Source organism: Styela clava, chromosome 5 (assembly GCF_964204865.1).
Source record: "Styela clava chromosome 5, kaStyClav1.hap1.2, whole genome shotgun sequence".
Classification (NCBI taxonomy): Eukaryota; Metazoa; Chordata; class Ascidiacea; order Stolidobranchia; family Styelidae; genus Styela; species Styela clava.
Genome location: NC_135254.1, coordinates 2,794,894 through 2,820,146, shown reverse-complemented (window position 1 = coordinate 2,820,146; position 25,253 = coordinate 2,794,894). Strand labels below are relative to the sequence as shown.

General features: G+C 34.0%; 1 protein-coding gene across 1 annotated transcript in view; it reads right to left on the bottom strand.

The window, feature by feature from the left end:
* Nucleotides 1-2,336: 2,336 nt before the first annotated feature.
* The window catches only part of LOC144422810 (uncharacterized), a 128,243-nt gene continuing 105,326 nt past the window's right edge, over nucleotides 2,337-25,253 (bottom strand). The window contains exons 5-10 of the mRNA XM_078112657.1: nucleotides 10,501-10,602; nucleotides 7,577-7,789; nucleotides 6,936-7,037; nucleotides 3,095-3,307; nucleotides 2,454-2,555; nucleotides 2,337-2,374 (exon numbers count right to left, since the gene is read on the bottom strand). Coding sequence (XP_077968783.1) covers nucleotides 2,337-2,374; nucleotides 2,454-2,555; nucleotides 3,095-3,307; nucleotides 6,936-7,037; nucleotides 7,577-7,789; nucleotides 10,501-10,602 — 770 coding nt within the window. The remainder of the gene's footprint in view (nucleotides 2,375-2,453; nucleotides 2,556-3,094; nucleotides 3,308-6,935; nucleotides 7,038-7,576; nucleotides 7,790-10,500; nucleotides 10,603-25,253) is intronic.

Here is a 25,253-nt window from a genome sequence, read left to right as displayed (position 1 = left end):
CAAACCCTGTTTCCCCCTCATGTCAAAGTGTGTAATAAATTGGATAGGCAATGCCTCACAGGGAAAAACTTTTTTTTTTTTTGAATAAAGTGCCTTTTAACATATCAATGGCTATCCTTTCATGTAAAGAAATGTATCAAAAAAATTAGACAAAATATAATAAAAGGAGTATTTGGCTGGTTAATATACCTATAATATTGAAAGACTTTTTGTGGAGTGCATTAATAAATAGTGCAACTGCACTTGATTTAGAGCAATGATGGGTAAATTACGGCCCGTAGGCCGGATCCGGCCGGCAGGAGTGTTTCCTCTGGCACAAATCAGCACAGCAGCTTCTACGTGGGCGTATCCAGGACTTTTAAAAGGGGGGTTCCAAAAAATCGGGATCAAAAATTCCCACGCAACGACTCTAAAACAAGTGCTGCGATTGCGACACTCTTTAAAACAGACTTTGTGGATTATGATTTTTCTGTTGCGCAAAATATTCAATCTGTGGCTGATACAGGCATTTAAAATGTCTTGCCATATTATTTTGATTATGTTCATTGTGTCGACTTAGGTAAAATATACATGAAATACGCGATAAACTATTGACCGGATTATAAATAAATTGGATTCGGATTTTTGCGACCTTGGGATTTGTCAACTTTGAGCTATTCATTTGGCACTTATGATTATTTTTAGAATATCGTCCATTGGAAAAATCCCAGTGACTGCGTTAAAATCCCGAAGAGTACAATGCGCAATTCAATCCATAGCTGATATGGGCAAATTTAAAATGTGTTTCTTTTTTTTTTAATTGACTTCAATGTAACCTGCTGTTCCATTGATTGAGAATGAAAGCATTACTGCTCCAAAATGCCAATGTCGTAAAATTTTTAGCAATGTGTCCGATTATATCTTGTTTTAATTCATACTCCCAGATAAAACGTAAAATTTTCAAAGGCAACCCAATATAACGTGTGCCGTAAATTTTGCGATTTACACAGTCTTAACAGCATTTTTAATCTGTTGCGTGCCTCCTAAAACAAAACCTATGGTGTTTCCCTGTTTTATTTTTTGATATTTTACATTGTCACTTGTGGTTGCGGATTCACTTTTTTATTATCGAAATGCAATAAACTGTTTTTATTTATAGTTTTATATTGAGCCTTCGGCCCAGTAAGCAAGTCTATTATCTTGAACTGGCCCACTCCGGTCCAGGAAAGTAATTGCCCAACCCGATTCAGAGCTTTGATTTTTAACTTGAAGACTGAGATTCTGCACTTGGATTGATAAAATCAAAACGTATAGCAGAAATACTGTTTGGTATTCATAAAGTCACAGGAAATGCCTGTGATATAGAAGTTTAATAGCCAAGGTATGATAATACACAAATTCATATTCAGATTTACATTTACTGTGTTTAGTTGTATTTTCACTCTTTTGTTTTTTAGATATGATCCTCAAAGGTATGCTGTAATAAAATAAATGGATTTATATTTGACCAATTTGAAAATAATTATTAACAGGAGAAATTTCTCAACAGAATTTACCTTGACACTTGGCTTCAGCAGTCTTTTGAGAAATGGACTTGTTTGCACTAGTGGGATTGCACAAATCGGGATCAAAAATTCCCACGCAACGACTCTAAAACAAGTGCTGCGATTGCGACACTCTTTAAAATAGACTTTTTCAGTGGATTATGATTTTTCTGTTGCGCAAAATATTCAATCTGTGGCTGATACAGGCATTTAAAATGTCTTGCCATATTATTTTGATTATGTTCATTGTGTCGACTAAGATAAAATAAAAGCACTACTACTCTAAAATACTACAGTAATCTATGGACATGAAATACGAGATAAACTATTGACCGGATTATAAATAAATTGGATTTGGATTTTCGCGACCTTGGAATTTTTTACTATTCATTTGGCACTTATGATTATTTTTAAAATATCATCGTTGGAAAAATTCCAGGGTCTCCATGTTTCTGGAAAATTCATACTTCCCGATAAACAATAAAATTTTCAAAGGCAACCCAGCATAACGTGTGCCGTCAATTTTGCGATTTAAACAGTCTTAACAGCATTTTTAATCTGTTGCGTACCTCCTAAAACAAAACCAATGGTGCTTCCCTCTGTTTTATTTTTTAATATTTTACACTGCCTTGATTTTTAACTTTAAGACTGAGATTCTGCACTTGGATTGATAAAATCAAAACGTATAGCAGAAATACTGTTTGGTATTCATAAAGTCACAGGAAATGCCTGCGATATAGAAGTTTAATAGCCAAGGTATGATAATACACAAATTCATATTCAGATTTACATTTACTGTGTCTAGTTGTATTTTCACTCTTTTGTGTTTTTGATATGGGCCTGAAAGGATGCTGTAATAAAATAAATGGATTTATATTTGACCAATTTGAAAATAATTATTTACAGAAGAAATTTCTCAACAAAATTTACCTTGACACTTGACTTTAGCAGTCTTTTGATAAATGGACTTGTTTGCACTAGTGGAAACAGCAAGCTGGTTTGTTGCAGAGATATTGGAAGGCTGAGCAAAATCTAAAAAAGGAGTGAAAATTATTGATATTGACCAACTTTTTCAAAACACTCATGACAGTAAATGTTCAACTAAAGTCTCCAAGCTGGGATTGGGATACTAGACAAACCACAGTTTCATGGTTTCGATGGAAAATCAAACAATAATAATACGTCCAGTATGGTAGAATAAGATTTATATATTCAACCTGCGGGAGAGGAAAGTGAATGAGACGGCCTAATCATATGACAAACCATGGCCGCTCGTCCGGTTAACAGTCCATGTTGGGTATGGGATTAGTTTTCAGTCAGCTATCTATTTTCAGATGCATGGACTTGATGGTGTACCCAAACAGCGCTAACGTGAACCACCCTACAAGGAGTCCAGCAATCTTATTGCACATAATTAACTCGCAAGCAATTCCATCCTGCGAACCCATGCATGGTAATCAAAGCTGTGAAGGTGAGCATATTCGTAATGCTTAGCCACATCACCAAGCCAATTAGCAGTCTCTTCTGCATAAGCCCGCGATTACCAATAACAATCTAGAAATCTAGAAAACCTTTTTTTCCAGTTTTGAGCTTTTCAATCTCAATTTTCATTTTCCTCTTTTCTTCTTGCACCCGCTTCATTTCCTTTTCGTGCTCTCTCCGCATTCTCTCCGACTCTTCCCTCTTTTCTTGTTCATTTTTTAATTCCATCTGCTTCATTCTTTCTTCAAACTCTTCTTTGACTTTCACAACTTCCTTCTCTCGAGCGCTTCGTACTACAGAACCTAAAAGTATTAGTTTCATTTAGACAGAATAATAAAAATCTTTTATGAAATGCAAAAGCAAACCACATACAAGTAACTAAAAGCTTTTTAGTATACAATCAATGGGAAGTCTTTTAAATATATAGCCAGACAAATGTCACTGTTAACATTGAACTCAGAAAATTGAACTAGAAGTGAATGAGCTTTCTTACTAATTAGTGGTTAGAATCTGATATGCTACTTCATAGCTGCTTTCAAAAGCGGACTTTTCCTCTGATAAAACCGGACTTGGACAATGTCTTGTCAATTTAACTTGCTTGACATCCAAGAAACCGATATCAACCTCTTTCACCTGGGGATGATTTTTGTCATGGTGGTTTTGGAGTTAGATGGAAGTAATCGTTCATTGTTAATTACGGTTCCATTACATGTGAATCCACGTACATTTGAACCCGTAAACATTTCCATCTGCATGCTATTGCATCTACAGATATTTGAACCCATACTAACCCTAACCCATGAATTTTAGCATTCGCATGTAGACTGAACCCGCGGATATACGGGTGCAAATATATGGGTTCAAATGTGCTGTCACCCTAATTACACACGAGCAATGCAAGCATTGCGCACATTTTCTCACATCTCGATTTACTTTGGTCAAGCCAAATTCAACGTAACTGTCGTGCCATTTTCGTATTTTGGGCACGGGGAATTTACAAATGGGTTTTGCGTCTATAATTTGATAGCGACAGTTATCTCACAGTCTAGTGAAACTGCCCGTTTACAGGTTAGACGGCCTACCGGCAAACTATTTTGATTGGTAGATTCCGAGTTCCATTATGATCAAACAATTCACACACAAGAAAGTGAATACACCCTGCGATCGCAAATACCGCATGAACAGAGAATTTTATTTTAAAAGGGAAGTATGCAAACGAAGTCGTTTCGTGGTCAATTTTTAGCCTTGTGTCGTGGCCCCCCTTGGGATGATTCGTGACCCCCTTGGGGGCCTACAACCCCCGGTTGAGAACCACTGCTCTAACGTTTCATGAAAAATATATATATATTGAAATGGGGTTGCACTGGACACATAAAAGTTGTCTTTGGGGTCGTCCTGAAAAAAGCTTCGGAATCCCTGGTCTAGTGGTTAACGCCCTAGACTTACCTGCAGGCTTTACAGATTACACATCTCAGGTTCAAACCCTGTTTCCCCCTCATGTCAAAGTGTGTAATAAATTGGATAGGCAATGCCTCACAGGGAAAAACTTTTTTTTTTTGAATAAAGTGCCTTTTAACATATCAATGGCTATCCTTTCATGTAAAGAAATGTATCAAAAAAATTAGACAAAATATAATAAAAGGAGTATTTGGCTGGTTAATATACCTATAATATTGAAAGACTTTTTGTGGAGTGCATTAATAAATAGTGCAACTGCACTTGATTTAGAGCAATGATGGGTAAATTACGGCCCGTAGGCCGGATCCGGCCGGCAGGAGTGTTTCCTCTGGCACAAATCAGCACAGCAGCTTCTACGTGGGCGTATCCAGGACTTTTAAAAGGGGGGTTCCAAAAAATCGGGATCAAAAATTCCCACGCAACGACTCTAAAACAAGTGCTGCGATTGCGACACTCTTTAAAACAGACTTTGTGGATTATGATTTTTCTGTTGCGCAAAATATTCAATCTGTGGCTGATACAGGCATTTAAAATGTCTTGCCATATTATTTTGATTATGTTCATTGTGTCGACTTAGGTAAAATATACATGAAATACGCGATAAACTATTGACCGGATTATAAATAAATTGGATTCGGATTTTTGCGACCTTGGGATTTGTCAACTTTGAGCTATTCATTTGGCACTTATGATTATTTTTAGAATATCGTCCATTGGAAAAATCCCAGTGACTGCGTTAAAATCCCGAAGAGTACAATGCGCAATTCAATCCATAGCTGATATGGGCAAATTTAAAATGTGTTTCTTTTTTTTTTAATTGACTTCAATGTAACCTGCTGTTCCATTGATTGAGAATGAAAGCATTACTGCTCCAAAATGCCAATGTCGTAAAATTTTTTAGCAATGTGTCCGATTATATCTTGTTTTAATTCATACTCCCAGATAAAACGTAAAATTTTCAAAGGCAACCCAATATAACGTGTGCCGTAAATTTTGCGATTTACACAGTCTTAACAGCATTTTTAATCTGTTGCGTGCCTCCTAAAACAAAACCTATGGTGTTTCCCTGTTTTATTTTTTGATATTTTACATTGTCACTTGTGGTTGCGGATTCACTTTTTTATTATCGAAATGCAATAAACTGTTTTTATTTATAGTTTTATATTGAGCCTTCGGCCCAGTAAGCAAGTCTATTATCTAGAACTGGCCCACTCCGGCCCAGGAAAGCAATTGCCCAGCCCGATTCAGAGCTTTGATTTTTAACTTGAAGACTGAGATTCTGCACTTGGATTGATAAAATCAAAACGTATAGCAGAAATACTGTTTGGTATTCATAAAGTCACAGGAAATGCCTGTGATATAGAAGTTTAATAGCCAAGGTATGATAATACACAAATTCATATTCAGATTTACATTTACTGTGTTTAGTTGTATTTTCACTCTTTTGTTTTTTAGATATGATCCTCAAAGGTATGCTGTAATAAAATAAATGGATTTATATTTGACCAATTTGAAAATAATTATTACCAGGAGAAATTTCTCAACAGAATTTACCTTGACACTTGGCTTCAGCAGTCTTTTGAGAAATGGACTTGTTTGCACTAGTGGGATTGCACAAATCGGGATCAAAAATTCCCACGCAACGACTCTAAAACAAGTGCTGCGATTGCGACACTCTTTAAAATAGACTTTTTCAGTGGATTATGATTTTTCTGTTGCGCAAAATATTCAATCTGTGGCTGATACAGGCATTTAAAATGTCTTGCCATATTATTTTGATTATGTTCATTGTGTCGACTAAGATAAAATAAAAGCACTACTACTCTAAAATACTACAGTAATCTATGGACATGAAATACGAGATAAACTATTGACCGGATTATAAATAAATTGGATTTGGATTTTCGCGACCTTGGAATTTTTTACTATTCATTTGGCACTTATGATTATTTTTAAAATATCATCGTTGGAAAAATTCCAGGGTCTCCATGTTTCTGGAAAATTCATACTTCCCGATAAACAATAAAATTTTCAAAGGCAACCCAGCATAACGTGTGCCGTCAATTTTGCGATTTAAACAGTCTTAACAGCATTTTTAATCTGTTGCGTACCTCCTAAAACAAAACCAATGGTGCTTCCCTCTGTTTTATTTTTTAATATTTTACACTGCCTTGATTTTTAACTTTAAGACTGAGATTCTGCACTTGGATTGATAAAATCAAAACGTATAGCAGAAATACTGTTTGGTATTCATAAAGTCACAGGAAATGCCTGCGATATAGAAGTTTAATAGCCAAGGTATGATAATACACAAATTCATATTCAGATTTACATTTACTGTGTCTAGTTGTATTTTCACTCTTTTGTGTTTTTGATATGGGCCTGAAAGGATGCTGTAATAAAATAAATGGATTTATATTTGACCAATTTGAAAATAATTATTTACAGAAGAAATTTCTCAACAAAATTTACCTTGACACTTGACTTTAGCAGTCTTTTGATAAATGGACTTGTTTGCACTAGTGGAAACAGCAAGCTGGTTTGTTGCAGAGATATTGGAAGGCTGAGCAAAATCTGAAAAAGGAGTGAAAATTATTGATATTGACCAACTTTTTCAAAACACTCATGACAGTAAATGTTCAACTAAAGTCTCCAAGCTGGGATTGGGATACTAGACAAACCACAGTTTCATGGTTTCGATGGAAAATCAAACAATAATAAAACGTCCAGTATGGTAGAATAAGATTTATATATTCAACCTGCGGAAGAGGAAAGTGAATGAGACGGCCTAATCATATGACAAACCATGGCCGCTCGTCCGGTTAACAGTCCATGTTGGGTATGGGATTAGTTTTCAGTCAGCTATCTATTTTCAGATGCATGGACTTGATGGTGTACCCAAACAGCGCTAACGTGAACCACCCTACAAGGAGTCCAGCAATCTTATTGCACATAATTAACTCGCAAGGAATTCCATCCTGCGAACCCATGCATGGTAATCAAAGCTGTGAAGGTGAGCATATTCCTAATGCTTAGCCACATCACCAAGCCAATTAGCAGTCTCTTCTGCATAAGCCCGCGATTACCAATAACAATCTAGAAATCTAGAAAACCTTTTTTTCCAGTTTTGAGCTTTTCAATCTCAATTTTCATTTTCCTCTTTTCTTCTTGCACCCGCTTCATTTCCTTTTCGTGCTCTCTCCGCATTCTCTCCGACTCTTCCCTCTTTTCTTGTTCATTTTTTAATTCCATCTGCTTCATTCTTTCTTCAAACTCTTCTTTGACTTTTACAACTTCCTTCTCTCGAGCGCTTCGTACTACAGAACCTAAAAGTATTAGTTTCATTTAGACAGAATAATAAAAATCTTTTATGAAATGCAAAAGCAAACCACATACAAGTAACTAAAAGCTTTTTAGTATACAATCAATGGGAAGTCTTTTAAATATATAGCCAGACAAATGTCACTGTTAACATTGAACTCAGAAAATTGAACTAGAAGTGAATGAGCTTTCTTACTAATTAGTGGTTAGAATCTGATATGCTACTTCATAGCTGCTTTCAAAAGCGGACTTTTCCTCTGATAAAACCGGACTTGGACAATGTCTTGTCAATTTAACTTGCTTGACATCCAAGAAACCGATATCAACCTCTTTCACCTGGGGATGATTTTTGTCATGGTGGTTTTGGAGTTAGATGGAAGTAATCGTTCATTGTTAATTACGGTTCCATTACATGTGAATCCACGTACATTTGAACCCGTAAACATTTCCATCTGCATGCTATTGCATCTACAGATATTTGAACCCATACTAACCCTAACCCATGAATTTTAGCATTCGCATGTAGACTGAACCCGCGGATATACGGGTGCAAATATATGGGTTCAAATGTGCTGTCACCCTAATTACACACGAGCAATGCAAGCATTGCGCACATTTTCTCACATCTCGATTTACTTTGGTCAAGCCAAATTCAACGTAACTGTCGTGCCATTTTCGTATTTTGGGCACGGGGAATTTACAAATGGGTTTTGCGTCTATAATTTGATAGCGACAGTTATCTCACAGTCTAGTGAAACTGCCCGTTTACAGGTTAGACGGCCTACCGGCAAACTATTTTGATTGGTAGATTCCGAGTTCCATTATGATCAAACAATTCACACACAAGAAAGTGAATACACCCTGCGATCGCAAATACCGCATGAACAGAGAATTTTATTTTAAAAGGGAAGTATGCAAACGAAGTCGTTTCGTGGTCAATTTTTAGCCTTGTGTCGTGGCCCCCCTTGAGATGATTCGTGACCCCCTTGGGGGCCTACAACCCCCGGTTGAGAACCACTGCTCTAACGTTTCATGAAAAATATATATATATTGAAATGGGGTTGCACTGGACACATAAAAGTTGTCTTTGGGGTCGTCCTGAAAAAAGCTTCGGAATCCCTGGTCTAGTGGTTAACGCCCTAGACTTACCTGCAGGCTTTACAGATTACACATCTCAGGTTCAAACCCTGTTTCCCCCTCATGTCAAAGTGTGTAATAAATTGGATAGGCAATGCCTCACAGGGAAAAACTTTTTTTTTTTTGAATAAAGTGCCTTTTAACATATCAATGGCTATCCTTTCATGTAAAGAAATGTATCAAAAAAATTAGACAAAATATAATAAAAGGAGTATTTGGCTGGTTAATATACCTATAATATTGAAAGACTTTTTGTGGAGTGCATTAATAAATAGTGCAACTGCACTTGATTTAGAGCAATGATGGGTAAATTACGGCCCGTAGGCCGGATCCGGCCGGCAGGAGTGTTTCCTCTGGCACAAATCAGCACAGCAGCTTCTACGTGGGCGTATCCAGGACTTTTAAAAGGGGGGTTCCAAAAAATCGGGATCAAAAATTCCCACGCAACGACTCTAAAACAAGTGCTGCGATTGCGACACTCTTTAAAACAGACTTTGTGGATTATGATTTTTCTGTTGCGCAAAATATTCAATCTGTGGCTGATACAGGCATTTAAAATGTCTTGCCATATTATTTTGATTATGTTCATTGTGTCGACTTAGGTAAAATATACATGAAATACGCGATAAACTATTGACCGGATTATAAATAAATTGGATTCGGATTTTTGCGACCTTGGGATTTGTCAACTTTGAGCTATTCATTTGGCACTTATGATTATTTTTAGAATATCGTCCATTGGAAAAATCCCAGTGACTGCGTTAAAATCCCGAAGAGTACAATGCGCAATTCAATCCATAGCTGATATGGGCAAATTTAAAATGTGTTTCTTTTTTTTTTAATTGACTTCAATGTAACCTGCTGTTCCATTGATTGAGAATGAAAGCATTACTGCTCCAAAATGCCAATGTTGTAAAATTTTTTAGCAATGTGTCCGATTATATCTTGTTTTAATTCATACTCCCAGATAAAACGTAAAATTTTCAAAGGCAACCCAATATAACGTGTGCCGTAAATTTTGCGATTTACACAGTCTTAACAGCATTTTTAATCTGTTGCGTGCCTCCTAAAACAAAACCTATGGTGTTTCCCTGTTTTATTTTTTGATATTTTACATTGTCACTTGTGGTTGCGGATTCACTTTTTTATTATCGAAATGCAATAAACTGTTTTTATTTATAGTTTTATATTGAGCCTTCGGCCCAGTAAGCAAGTCTATTATCTAGAACTGGCCCACTCCGGCCCAGGAAAGTAATTGCCCAACCCGATTCAGAGCTTTGATTTTTAACTTGAAGACTGAGATTCTGCACTTGGATTGATAAAATCAAAACGTATAGCAGAAATACTGTTTGGTATTCATAAAGTCACAGGAAATGCCTGTGATATAGAAGTTTAATAGCCAAGGTATGATAATACACAAATTCATATTCAGATTTACATTTACTGTGTTTAGTTGTATTTTCACTCTTTTGTTTTTTAGATATGATCCTCAAAGGTATGCTGTAATAAAATAAATGGATTTATATTTGACCAATTTGAAAATAATTATTAACAGGAGAAATTTCTCAACAGAATTTACCTTGACACTTGGCTTCAGCAGTCTTTTGAGAAATGGACTTGTTTGCACTAGTGGAAACAGCAAGCTGGTTTGTTGCAGATATATTGGAAGGCTGAGCAAAATCTAAAAAAAAAGAGTGAAAATTATTGATATTGACTAACTTTTTCAAAACACTCATTACAGTAAATGTTCAACTAAAGACCCCAAGTTGGGAATTGGGATACTAGACAAACCGCAGTTTCATGGTTTCGATGGAAAATCAGTAACGAGAAAAATATGGCTAGTATGGTATGGTAAAATAAGATTTATATATTCAACCTGCAGGAGAGGAAAGTGAATGAGACGGCCTAATCATATGACAAACCATGGCCGCTCGTCCAGTTAACAGTCCATGTTGGGTATGGGATTAGTTTTCAGTCAGCTATTTATTTTCAGATGCATGGACTTGATGGTGTACCCAAACAGCGGTTACGATAACCACCCTACAAGGAGTCCAGCAATCTTATTGCACGTAATTAACTCGCATGGAATTAGATCCTGATTTTGCGAAGGTGAGCGTATTCCTAATGCTTAGCCACACCACCAAGCCAATTAGCCTTCTCTGGAGCGCTTCGTACTACAGAACCCAAAAGTATTGGTTTCAATTAGACAGAATAATAAAAACCACAGAGCAAAATTAATTGAATAAACAAAGCAAAAATGTTCCTGAATGTTATATAAAGCAAACATCTTGGGTATTATCACAATATGTCAGGTATGATTTAAGCTAGGCTTTGGGGAAAATATGAAACCTAGACTTTATTAAATGATAATTTCATATAAAAGTCTTGCAATAAACTTTGTTTCTGACTGAGTTCAAAATTTTCTACTAAGGTGGAATATACCGTGTTCAATCAATTATCCGAATTTTTGATTAAAGGAAATATTTCATTAAAAACTATAGAACCTTTCTACTTACTCAGTTTGGGAAGAGGGCAAACAAGTTGACCATGAAAGTATTTATGCTTCCGAATTTGTTCCGTATTAGGACGATTCTGTGGTCGGAATCTGAGCATCCAACCAACCAAATCCTCCAGATCCCCTTCTAATTTGCTCAGGTCACATCCTTGATATCGTTTGATATTGAGATTCCATGAATCTGGGTCATTACCGAATGGGTGGGAACCATCGGTCGATATGAAATGGATTACGAGTGCAGAAGAGAATATGTCCGATTGTTTAGAACAAAGGTCAGAAAGGTATATTTCCGGGGCCCTCCAACCATCAGTTATTTTGGTTACAAAATGTCCTTTTCTTAACTGTTTTCCCAAACCAAAGTCAATTATTTTGAGAATTCTACCATTGTCCGATACCAAGATATTATCTGGTTTGAGGTTGCGATGTAGAACTTCGTTAATGTGGATATGATCGACAGCTTCAACAAATTGTTCTATTTGTTTATGTTTGACTTCGTCAGTCTTAGGCTTTGGATCGTCTTTGACAAAGTCTGTCAAGGTTTTAGATTCAAAGTATTCCATTGCGATGTATAAATGTTCTATTGGACCTAAGAAATAAGTCCCAGATTGGAGGACAGTTATCACATTTGGGTGGGAACGAAGCTTTCGGATGATTTCCACTTCTTTCCTATTTTTATCGCTGAGTTTGATAGTTTTTATGGCGATTGGATCGAATCCTCGAGAACCTTTATGAGTCTGCAAGCCTCTGTAAACTTCGCCATACTTTGCTAGTCTTTCATTATAAAGCAGGAACAGGTTATGATCGACGCGAATTGAATCTGTAAAACATAAAATAGTATGTCTTTGATAGATAATTTGAATTGTGTGTGAAACACATCTGGTACAAATCTAGTATTTTTTTACATCAAAGCCACTGGGAGCTCAATACTAAATACACACATTTCCGTTAGCGCGAATGCCACATTATTTTCGCCTATGAACAATCGCCACATGAAACTTCATATCATGGTGCAATTGCACACTCTATTGCTGTGTTAAAAGCCTGCCACAAAGGGACATGTATGAGGTGTTTTTTAATAAATTATCAAACAATGCATTGTTTTTATTCACTTATCATCAATATGAAGAATGATGTTGTGTCTGTGTTATGGCCAAAATGTTATAATCAATTTGCAACTTCGTTGCCGAGTGGTGCATTGTTCGAATGATAATCTGACAAGCGAGTACAAAAATTTAATCTCAGTGCAATGCATTTTACATACAGGTGTATATAGAAATATATTCTTTCGAACGTGCACATCAACTTTAGTTTTGGCACAAGGTTCATTGTTTTCCACTGTTGCTTTTCTAACACTGTAAACATTGTTTATAAAATGTAACTCTTTACGTCATACTACATGGCCCGCCAGTCTAGGTGGGCAAAATTTTTGGCCCCTGATCCAAAAACCGTGCCCACCCCTGATATAAACACTTACATGCAAAGTTTGTGTCCAGATCAGCCCAAAAGTTTCCTGGGAAAGGTAGAATCCACCCAAATCGTGTAAAATTGCAATTTACATTTAATTTATAAAGTCATCAAAAATCTATGTTGCCGAGTGGTGCATTGTTCGAATGATAATCTGACAAGCGAGTACAAAAATTTAATCTCAGTGCAATGCATTTTACATACAGGTGTATATAGAAATATATTCTTTCGAACGTGCACATCAACTTTAGTTTTGGCACAAGGTTCATTGTTTTCCACTGTTGCTTTTCTAACACTGTAAACATTGTTTATAAAATGTAACTCTTTACGTCATACTACATGGCCCGCCAGTCTAGGTGGGCAAAATTTTTGGCCCCTGATCCAAAAACCGTGCCCACCCCTGATATAAACACTTACATGCAAAGTTTGTGTCCAGATCAGCCCAAAAGTTTCCTGGGAAAGGTAGAATCCACCCAAATCGTGTAAAATTGCAATTTACATTTAATTTATAAAGTCATCAAAAATCTATCTATAATATACACTACCAAGTCAAACTTTGCCTTCAATCATGAGGCAATAAATATAGCAGAGCTCAAAATGGAAAGTTAGATATGCAGTTCATTCACAATACCAACAAAGCATAAATGCTAAAAACTTTTGCTCCACTGCTTATTGGATAGAATTCTAGAGTATATTTACGACCTTACTCAATATAAATGTTTATACAGTATTTATTATTATAGGAAAGTGAACATAAAACCAGGAAACTTCCAAACTTCGAGGTTTATTTACTCAATCATTTCATATCGACGACAATAAACATCAAGATGTAATGATAAATATACTTGATTTGCCTTAAGTAAGCTGACATGTTTTTAGGCAATAAAATTTTCATTTCTAATAAAATTATTCGGCACTCCTGAAGTTTTGCACCAAGATGGCGCACAACCTAAACCCTAATCTGGAATACATACTGTATTCAGGTTATGCGCCATCTTGGTACGCATACTTCTGAATCTCCAATTAATCAATATTGTAAATTTACCAAAATCAAATTCACCAAGGTAATTTTAACACTTAGTATTTAAGTATTTAAATGTCTTATGACATAAAATAAAACCAGGTAATTTTGTCAAACTGCCAGACAATTCTGACCAGGACTGAAATAAAATATCAAACTGTTCCTGGGACCTGATAATACAAATTGTTTGTATATGCCATTTTATACCGGTAATGCACTTATTCTAATCTTGATACAAACCCTATCAATCCTATAATTTTTGAGTTAAACATGATTTTATGAATGAGATAAGAGCACTTGGCAGAATACAATGTTTTATATAACAGAACAATATTGTGCTTAAAGAAATTTGATCAATGCGGGTAAATTTTTGCTGCAATTGTTAGTTAGTTCATAAATTTCTTTATATAAATAACTTTTTGATTTCATTTCATAACATTCAATAATTGATTCCATAACAGGCATTCAAATTGTTTAAAAATTATGATTAACAGGACTGATTTCAGAACAATTGAAAACAGTACGAATAGTACGATGTGATAAAGATTTATTGATTGAGCTCAACAAAATTAATTATAATTTATAGGTCTTGAACAGTGGTTCTAGCGACTCACCTCGAAAAATAACTAGCAAACAATAAGTTACAAATAACAGATAGTAAAGCGAAAGTATGATTTGTTCAAAAAAACATATTTAAAATACATGGATGAAATAGCAATCTCTAAACCAGTAATGTCCACCCTGCAGCCCATGCGGCCCACTTGAGGTTTTTTTTATAAATAGAGCCATGGAGTATCAAATGGCTAGATTATTTTGATGGCCTTTGCACCGATGATCGAATATGATTAGTAAGCAGACAGCCAGAACTCGTTCAAACTTGCTTTCCTGTTGCCTAACTGAACACGTTAGTCAACATGGTGGAAGGTGGACGTCTTGTTTACAAAAACGTTATGACATCACAATACAATTATGCCAAAACAACCGCCCTTAATACCACAACAGGGCAAATGCAATAATAATATCAGTCTAATTAATTATGGTTACTCAACTCTCCCAAGCTTGCCCGTTGCAAGCATGCCTATGTGTAATGCAGACAGATTATTTTCTAAAATTCTAAAAAGGGCCGCGGCACACTTGAAAGTCTCTTGCGGCACACAGTTCGAGAAACGCTGGACTAAACCCTAGCACGGAATAAATACAAGTAAAGGTGGTGCAACCAAAATACAGATTACAAAATGCTGGCAATTCAGGTCATATGTGACATCACGAATGCGACGCTATCCGTGTTGCACAAAAATGCTAGAATGTGACATATCTCTGAAAAAATAGGATTTCATGGATGCGCAATATCTGAAAACTCGAGGAATTGTAGCAGGGATTCATTGTATTCGAAAATCCCTGACAATTAGGCACTTTTTAACATTTCTCCCCGACACAAATTTGACCACTAAAATCCCGGACATGCCAGGGGAAAATATGGCTTATGGCAACCCTATACTATTGGAGACACTTTCACTTGTTACACAATATTCAACCTGTGACCCTAATAATGATGACTTTATAAATTAAATAAAAATTGCAATTTATAATTCCATTAAAGAACACACTACACTACAACAGGTTCTATCATTTATTTCAAACAAAACTTCTCTACACCAAACAAGAGTATTTTCAATTTATCATACATTTTTAATATCAAGAGTTAGAAATTGCATGAAAATGATGACTTATTTAGAAGAAGAATTATCACAACAACAAAGCATTCTATAACCTGTATAAGTAAAATTCTGACAGAGTTACGCTTGAACTTTTATTTAGTTCTTCTTTAATGACTAACTATTCTTTTATACCTGATATCAATAATGCAAGACTTGGCTATTAGAATAATAAAACTACTTGTACAAGGCTGCTTGAAGGCAGAAATACTGTTTCTTGATATCTTTCAATGGAATATTTAAATATTTTTCAACATTAGGACAGAGCTCAAAATTAAATCCTGATACTTCGAGAGTGACATCACATACATATAATACAATATAATATGCTAAGATATCAAAAAGCATAAATATGTATTTTTACAATGAAATAAATTTGCCAATATTATAATAAAAACACACAATGGTAGAATATATTAAAATAAAGTCTGCATTCTAAAACAATTTCAGTTTAAAAATAAAACTGACAACAGAAAATTAGATCATAGGAAAGTGTAAATCAACCAGTAACATTTTTTATGAAATATGATTTATAAATATTATGAAACTTTATCCAATGGCTATATTTGACGTTTTATCAAAAAAAAATCAAATCATTCAAAAAAAATTAAAATCGTAACGAAAGAACCCAAAATATGAGGGGCTGTGCCAGAGTAAAATGCTCTTCGATTTAGAATACTTTCAATTAAATTAAAACAGCTAAACGCAGAATCATTTGCTAATTTGAGGGCGTGGCTGATTTGACCCCCTGAGGTGGGACATCTGTCGTATATTATTATCTACATATTTAGTATTCAGGGCTTGTTATTTTCCACGTAGTCACTATTCAGCTCTTCATTGACTACAAGAAAAATCAAACATTTGAGGGCGTAGCTATTTTGACCGACTGACGTCATACAACATACAAACAGTGGGTAATAAAACCTATAATATTACCAGGTATTACCATTAAAATTTGCGTGTTTATTGTGTAACAACGGATTTCACAATATTTGCTCAAAGACATGCCATAAAACACTAACCGACATAGTGATTTACAACCTTTGTATTCCTTAATATTATGTTAATTATGTTAGCAGATTTCACCTCTTGTAGAATAAAAAATGAAACTATTTAAGTAAAATATCTGCATAAAACTGCTCGTTTACCGTAAATATGTATAGGCATAACTTTTCGTAATAACTTAATAACTCAAAAACTTTTGCTACTATTTATCTGCTTACCAACTCCACACAAAATTTTGATTTGATTCTTAAGCTCTTAGGTTACCTGGGTAACTTTCTGATTTATATTATTATCAATTTATTTTCATATTTATTTTCGAAAATTCGCATTTTCCAATTATGTTCCCCTAGGTATGTAATACTGGCATTCTTTATTAAACAATCATACTGATTATAGTCTATTGCATTTCTGTTCCATGCTCATGATATTTCACAGTCAGCAATTGTAGTTATATTTAGACATTTGAAAGTAAACAACTCACTCCTAGTGCGCAGCCAAGTATGGATTTGTAACAACTAAATCTGTTACATTCATGACACCCATGCTTGTTTCCTTGTATTTTGTAATGGTACACATACAAGTGTTTAGAATACAGCAATCCTTCAGACCACTGAAAAGTCCACTGAGTGCCGAAATTGGCAGACTACTCGAAAGCATATTTTTCAAATTTTGACGATGGAATCAAATACGTTTGTGAAACTGCTTATCAATATTCAAAACCTTGGAACCTAACTTCACTAGAAATGCAAACAGTGGATAATGAAACTTATAATACTACTGAGTGTTACCATTAAAATTTGCCTGTTTATTGTGTGTCTGGATTTCAGAGTGAGCCATAAAACAGGTTCTGACAAATAGATTTTTAACTTTTGTATTAGTCAACACATTTATGTTGTCAGATTTTAAATCCATTAGAATTAAAACTGAGTATTAATTTAGTAAAAACATTTGCTTTATATTGTTATATATTTAATATACATATCGTAACTAAAAAGAACCATGTACTAGAAGAAGTGTAACAATTATTATTCATAAATAATTAATTTATAACTGATAACCCGCTTTTGGCCGCCCATTTTATCAGTATCCAATAATCAATAATAACTAATAACATGTAACTATCGAAAAAGCACAAAGCCATGTTTAAACACCCACTTATATCTCACAATATGTATGAAACTACTGTTATTTGGGACTGCCACAGTCTTTCCGGTTTAACATTGTCGGCCCAATTTATTACACTCTGGTGAGGTTGGGGGCGTGGCAGAGGTAAGGCTAATGCTTTAACTGCTAGACCAGCGCGCAACCCTATCCTGATAACAGTCATTTGCAAATGCACTGAATTTGGGTGTGTCATATGACGTACATGACTTTTAAAAAAATGCAACAAAAGTATGCAAACTTCATTTGCACAAAACACTGATGCATGGAATAATGGGCTAATGCTAATGTGACTGAACTAAAACTAGAATTAAAATTAGAAACGCTTCCTATTATTTCTTTCCTTTACATTTTAAAACATAACTAGATGTGAGCATTGCCTAAATAAATATTTTTTCTTAAGAAATATTTCTCAAAGCCAGATATCGCGTAATCGCTTAGACATAAAAGAAACTGATCTATGAGCAAAGATACGAGAAATTAATGAAGTGCCATCAGCTATAAAGATTATGAAGAAATATAGTGAGGTACCACTTTGCTTAATGCTGTATAGATAAAACAAAAATTTAGCTTGGTGCAGAAATGACCCAAACGCCTAACGTTGAGCTGGGAGAAAATGTCTTTATTACATGATTTTATGTTTAAAATAACCTTTATATAAAAGAAGATTCAAATCACAGATGTCAATGTAGCTGACAATTTCTAGACTCAAACTCGATTTTCGAATCAAAACAGCAGCAGCTTGACTTGATTTGAGGCAGGAAGTTTGCAATTTCTTGATTAAAACTTAAATGACATAAATTAGAATTTGGTTGTTAAAGCTCAAACTTGTTACAAAAAATTAATTTGTGATAATTATGACTTTGTAATTTCTAATTTCATTCAAAAACCTTCTTATACTCTGTAGCTTCTGCCACTAAGTCTAAATAAAAATTCTCTGCATTAAATGAAAATATTTTCAATTTTCTAATTGATTTTAATACATACTAATAAAATATATAATCAGAACTTTCTAATGCTTTGTAACTCTACTAGCATGACAAAAGTACGCTAGAAGCAAGCTGGAGAAAATTTATTGTAAATAAATTGTTGCAAAAAGGACTTTATATTTTAACTTTATTTGAGACAAGCAAGCGGCAAAGTATGGTATATCTGGGATGTTATGATGAGCATTTGGTAAAAAATGATATTAAAATATAATGTGACTTTATAATACTACAGGTGCTGAGATATTCTATAACATTTAAACTGAAATTACAATCTTCAAATATATGGACACCACACTAGATTATACTCATACTTTGCAAAAACATGGATAATTGTGTATTGAACATATAGACAAGTGGCTCCCAAACTGGGGGTAATTACCCCAAAGGGGTAGCGGGACATGCAATGCCCGCATCTAGTCAGTGAGCCAAGTCATCTGGTTTCGTACTTTGTGAGGGCATAATAATAATACTTCGCCATACAAATTATGGGCTAAAAAGCTGAACTACCGCAAATATAGCATATTAAAGTCGGATCGTTAAGTGCAAAGCTGTTAGTATATTCGCCATTTTTAGTAAAAGAAAAAGTGAAATCTGTATGACAACTGTTTTTTATGAAAGGGGTAATTGAGCTTTTGGCAATTTGATTAAACGATATTAAAAATTTTGGGAATCACTGATATAGCCTTAACTTAACATTTAAGTTTTTTTAACCTGAAAATGCCATAACTTTTGCCTAAATTGTGAACAGTTCAACAAGAGGTTTGTATTTTAAAATAATTTACTTTCTGTACTTTGTCCCTGATATCACATAGCTGGCTGCCGTTATCAAAAATGCAAACGAACCACTCTTAGTATGGGGCCACTTAATATAAATTCCTATTTGTTATCTCCTTGTGACACTCAGCACTGTTTGTTTTGTATTTCGTAATAAACTTTACTTTTAACAAAAATGTAGTTTTTGCAAGATGCAAAGTTAGGTTATTCAATATCTTTGTAGCTTCTGCCACTTATTTAAAAAAAAATCTTTACGCAAAATGAAAATATTCTCAATTTTTTTAGAGAGAGAGAGAGAGAGATTTATTGATTCGTCAACCAAAACAAATATAAATATGAAAGCATAAATACAAATAAATAAACACTGTTTATGGTAAAGACTGGAGGAAGCGATACGACCATACGGTCATCCAAGTCAGCTCCCCCCATATTCACTGTTAGGCATAAGATTCACAGATTATAGAGTATTATACACTTAAATAATTGTAAAAAGCACAATTACAAGGGGCTAATGATTTAAGTTAGGTATCACACTCATATGATCATTGATCCATGCATATTAAGAAAAAATTACTAGGGGTCTGGAGAATTACTAATATGGAGAACAAAATGTGGTAATTATACCCAATGAGCGTATTTGGATAATTATTATGGTAAATGAAAAGGAATATATATGAAAAAAATAAAAAATTAAAGTATTGGATTTACGAAGATAGGAATAGGATTAACTTTGGTTTATGAAAAACAATTAAAACACAATGTGAATATGAAGATCAATTTCAATGACTACTGAAAGGGATTTTTCAAAGTACGAGAAGGGGGTTTGTAATCAAATATCTAAATAACTTCCAGCAATATTGAATTTTCAAATAGTTCAAATACCAATAGCAGTGTTATTGATAGGAAGTGGAGCTAATGTATTTGTGGTAATTAGCCAAAATATAGTAAAAAATTTTACCATCAGGGATGTAGAAGGATGAATATTTAAACTCAAACTTCCCTTACTATAATGTGAATAGAATACTAATTTGAGTTTGAAAATTGTCCATTAATTAGAAGGATACAAAGCATTGAATTATATATATGTAATCGAATATTACAACATTATATCGAATATTACAACATTATAGGCTGTTGAGCTATCGCAGGTATAGCATCCTAAAGTCGGATTGGTAGATGCAAAAGCTGTTAGTATTTTCACCATTTTCAGTCAAAGAAATTGATATAGATATGACTACTGTATTTTTATGAGAGGGGTAATTGAGATTTTGGTAATTTGATTTATGGGTATAGATATTACAAATTTTGTGAATCACTGATATAGACATTACCTGAAAATTAAGATTTTTTTAACTTAATGCCATATATATTGCCTAAATTATGAACAGTTCAACAAGAGGTTAGTATTTTAAAATAAGTTACTTTTTGTACTTTGTCCCTGATATCACATAGCTGGCTACCGTTATCAGAAATGCAAACAAAGCACTCTTAGTATAAGGCCACTTAATATAAATTCTTATTTGATATCTCCTCGTGACACGCATCACTGTTTGTTTTGTATTTTGTAATAGACTTTAATTTTAACAAAATGTAGTTTTTGTAAGATGTAAAGTTAGGTTATGAAATGGATGAATTCCGATGTAAACTTCGAAAAAATATCCAAAACTTGTATTCATGAATCTCATCAAATTTATTTTAATTTATCATGATTAGTCATAATTGGTTGATTAATAATAATCTTAAATAATTTTAGTAATGTCACAAAATTAGAATTTTTTTTTTTTATATATGTCACATATTATGGTAATCAGAACAATTTCAGTAAATGATTCTTGTTAATTCACTGCATAATCGCTGTTTCCCCGATAATATTGATTTGGAAAGCTTCAGGCTAACTGGTATTTGCTGAAGTTTAATTCTTTCCTACATTTTATGGTGCTGCAGAAGTATGTGTACCAATATGGAGGTAACTAATTTTGTTCTCCTACTTTAAATAAAGTGACGGGGTAAAGTGTGTAAAGTGGGAGAGAAGCCTATTATGGGCAGGGGGTATGTTCACTGGGCAAAAACAAACAGTCAACAGTCCCCGAACTCATAGCAGAACTAAAATAAGCAAAATCGAGGTAAAAAGATGGCCTAACTCTAACCTGGTACACATATTATGGGAATACCCATTTTGTTATATTCTCAGTAGACTTGGTACTTTAGGGATCAACCATATTGTCAATAGGAGTATGTGTGACCTTGCTTTGAACAAATTTTTGCATAAAAATATGATGTAGAAACTTTTTACTCAACATAGAGCACAGTGAGGTCTTACCCATATTCCTGTATAAACCTCTAATTTAAAAATACCAATACAGTTGTTTCACAAATACGCTGACTAATTGAAATTCTCTGGAAGTATTGTTACGAATATTAATATCCTACAAAAGTAACTAAAACACATGTTCATTAATGTCACATTCATGCTATTCCCCCAAACATCATCTGAAATCTAAATGAATATTTGCAACTAAAAAATCAACAACAGAACGTTTGCAAATCACAGAACATAAAAAAGTTTTATCAACCTCCACTCAAATTTTATATCATGGATATAAAGTCAGCAGATAGATTCATAGGCTCGCACCGTGCTAAGTGTTTGTAATACACTCGCTACCGCACCTCTGATTACCTTGCATGAGTTCGCAAAATAATTATGTGAGAAAAGATTGCTGGATTTCCCCGTTGTAGCCATAAATGGAGGTAAATCATGTAACCTCTAAATGCATCTGAAATAAACAATTGACTAACTACTATTCCCATACGCGACATGAACTGGACGAAAGGTATGATAATGCTATCTTATAGGATTTCCTCCCCTCGAGAAAAACTAGTAAATGCTATTCCAACTATGTAATGAGGTTAATTGATATTTCGTAATTTGCAGACTACCAAAAACTACTCCACACTACACTAGTCTACTTACTCATACAGCAGGTATGAATATACAGGTATGATTATGCTATCTTATAGAATTTCCTCCCATCGAGAAAAATTAATAAATGCTATTCCAACCATGTAATAAAGTTAATTGAGATTTCGTAATTTGCAGACTGCCAAAAACTACTCCACACTACACTAGCCTAATTACTTATAATACAGCATCTCAGTAAGTAGAATCTCAGTAAGGAATCACTTAAACGTAACTGTATATTATCTGAAGCAAAATGAATCATGAAACTTTAACTGGCTAAGTTTCACAAATAAAAATGCCCAAATGAAGGAGCAATATAAAATGAATCTGCATTAATATTTAAGTATAAAATACACACAAACAAATTTGCATTGGCGTATTTGTGCTTAGATGAATGGGACAGCAATTGTTTGTTGTAATTAATAATAGTCAAAGCGGTCGACATCAAAGTTCTAAAACATATTTTTATATAAATATCTGATTCAGGAATAATATAAATGTTTCACAAAAACACTGAACAATGAGACCCCATGGTTAAATTGTTACTGGTATTGATACAAGAGAAATTCTATAATAAATTATCACATGGGGGCCTAATGTTGAGTAATTTAGTACAGCAACTATAGAAAAAGCAACCATTATAAACCTTCAATCGAAGAATAATAAAGTTGTTTTGGTAAATAAATAATATGATGATATATTATGATGTTCTGGAAATATTGTTACAAGTATTAACACAATAGAAACTGAACCAGAAACTTATGGAATAAAACGACCATCTAATCAAGGCATTATCTAACTTTAACCATATACAACAGCAACTCTAGTATCAGTATCAGTCACTAAAAGTATCACTAAACTCACTAGCACTAAATCATTGTCACTAAAAGTATCAGTTAATTTTAAGAGGCATGATAGCAACCAAAAACGAAAGTGCTATGTGGATACATTTACAAGTACCTAAATACGAGGCAACTACAAGAATAATTAGAACAAAATAGAATTTAAATAGGCATTAGTCGATTATCACTTGTCGGAAAAAAGTAAGTATAAAAGGATAAAATTGATAGGATAGGATTTACATATTTATCCCGGGGGATGATATGTGATAGGTCATCCCCTATGCACAGTGGGCCCCACACTTTTATAGGACTCATGTTTATTCTAGGACAAAAACAAATTTTGTATAATTTGCCCTATCTAGATGATATATATATATTAGGGGCAGATAATTGTTTCATCTTAGCAAGAACCAAATAGCAAACCATTGCCATTGCGAGACAAATCAAATATCAATTATTGAACTTTATAATTAATTTTATAAAGAAAATGATTCAGATACATACGACAAGTTTTGAACTAAGCACAAAATATGAAAATAGCCCAAATTTAGAACCTTTCAGAAGAAACAAATCAAAACTTACTTCATAAGTAAAAAGGAAAATACACCAATGTTAAAATATTAAGCTGATAATGTAGATTTTGGTCGCAAATAGAAGATTGAAAATTAAATTGTTAGTTAAATGTAATAGATCTTAGCTGCTTATCAATGGACAGAAACCTAATATTGTTTGATTTGCTACAGCAGGATGAAATTGGCTATTATAGGTCACAGTGAATTTTTGTCTGTCTAGAGATCAAACCATGACCAACACCTCTCAGAATGTAACTTAGCAAACTGATGCCCTGTTACCCTGGAAATTACTTCAGGCCCTCATAAACCAAGTCACTCACACTCCAGTACCTCTTATCTTTTTATTATAAGTAAAATATGCCTATTCATCTGCAACATTTAACTAGTAACATACTGACATCTTAGACAATTAATTGGGTGCATATATATTCCGATATTGCAACTGTCTTACTATTTTTGAAAAATAAATTCTGAAGTCCTGTTCTATTGTTTTAATACTTCATGGAAATACAATGCTTCCTGAACATTGGTTGAGATTTTATATACTTCAAAATTGTTTTCATACGTTTTTCCTAAATTGTCTTGCATAAGGAACTTAAAATGAATTTATCTAGTTTATTGTTAAATCTTTTTAATTGGTCCTATTTACTGCCTTCAAGCCCAGAATAGTTCTTAAATATATTTTTAAAATAAAGAATGCAACATGTTCAGTTAGTAATTACTAACTAGAAGATTTAGGATGACTTGCTGGTAACATTTAACTTTATTTTTGCTTTCACTGACTAAATTCAGCGGTTAAAATGCTTTTGATAAATTAATGATGGTCCATGGTCTTAATACCTGGTATCTATCGCCCCCCTAAGGTCGTCAGATAAAATCATATAAACACTATTAAAAAATAATACAAAATTCGTTTCAGAGATGAATTAATATAAGAACAATGTCAAATAATAAGATAAATGTTCTGGATATAATGGGTGTACGTGGTTTGGAAAATGTTCGGTATAGAAATTCTCAACTATCTATATAATCGATTGGTGGCGCTGTTGTGCGCGGGGGAAGTCCCCATTCAAATATAACTGCGCTAGTGATAAGTAAGTCACAATACTATAAAGAGTTTACAACACTTTGAAAACTCTCAATCATAATTGAAGAAGGACCTATCAATTTTTCCATACCAGGAACATTATGTTCTGTCAGTGATAAAAGATAGTATACTAAATTTACATATGCTTCTTTTCCGGAGGCGAGGACCACGGCGTCTTGTCCGGTTACCAGTCCATGTCGAGTATGGGATTAGTTAAACAAATATTTG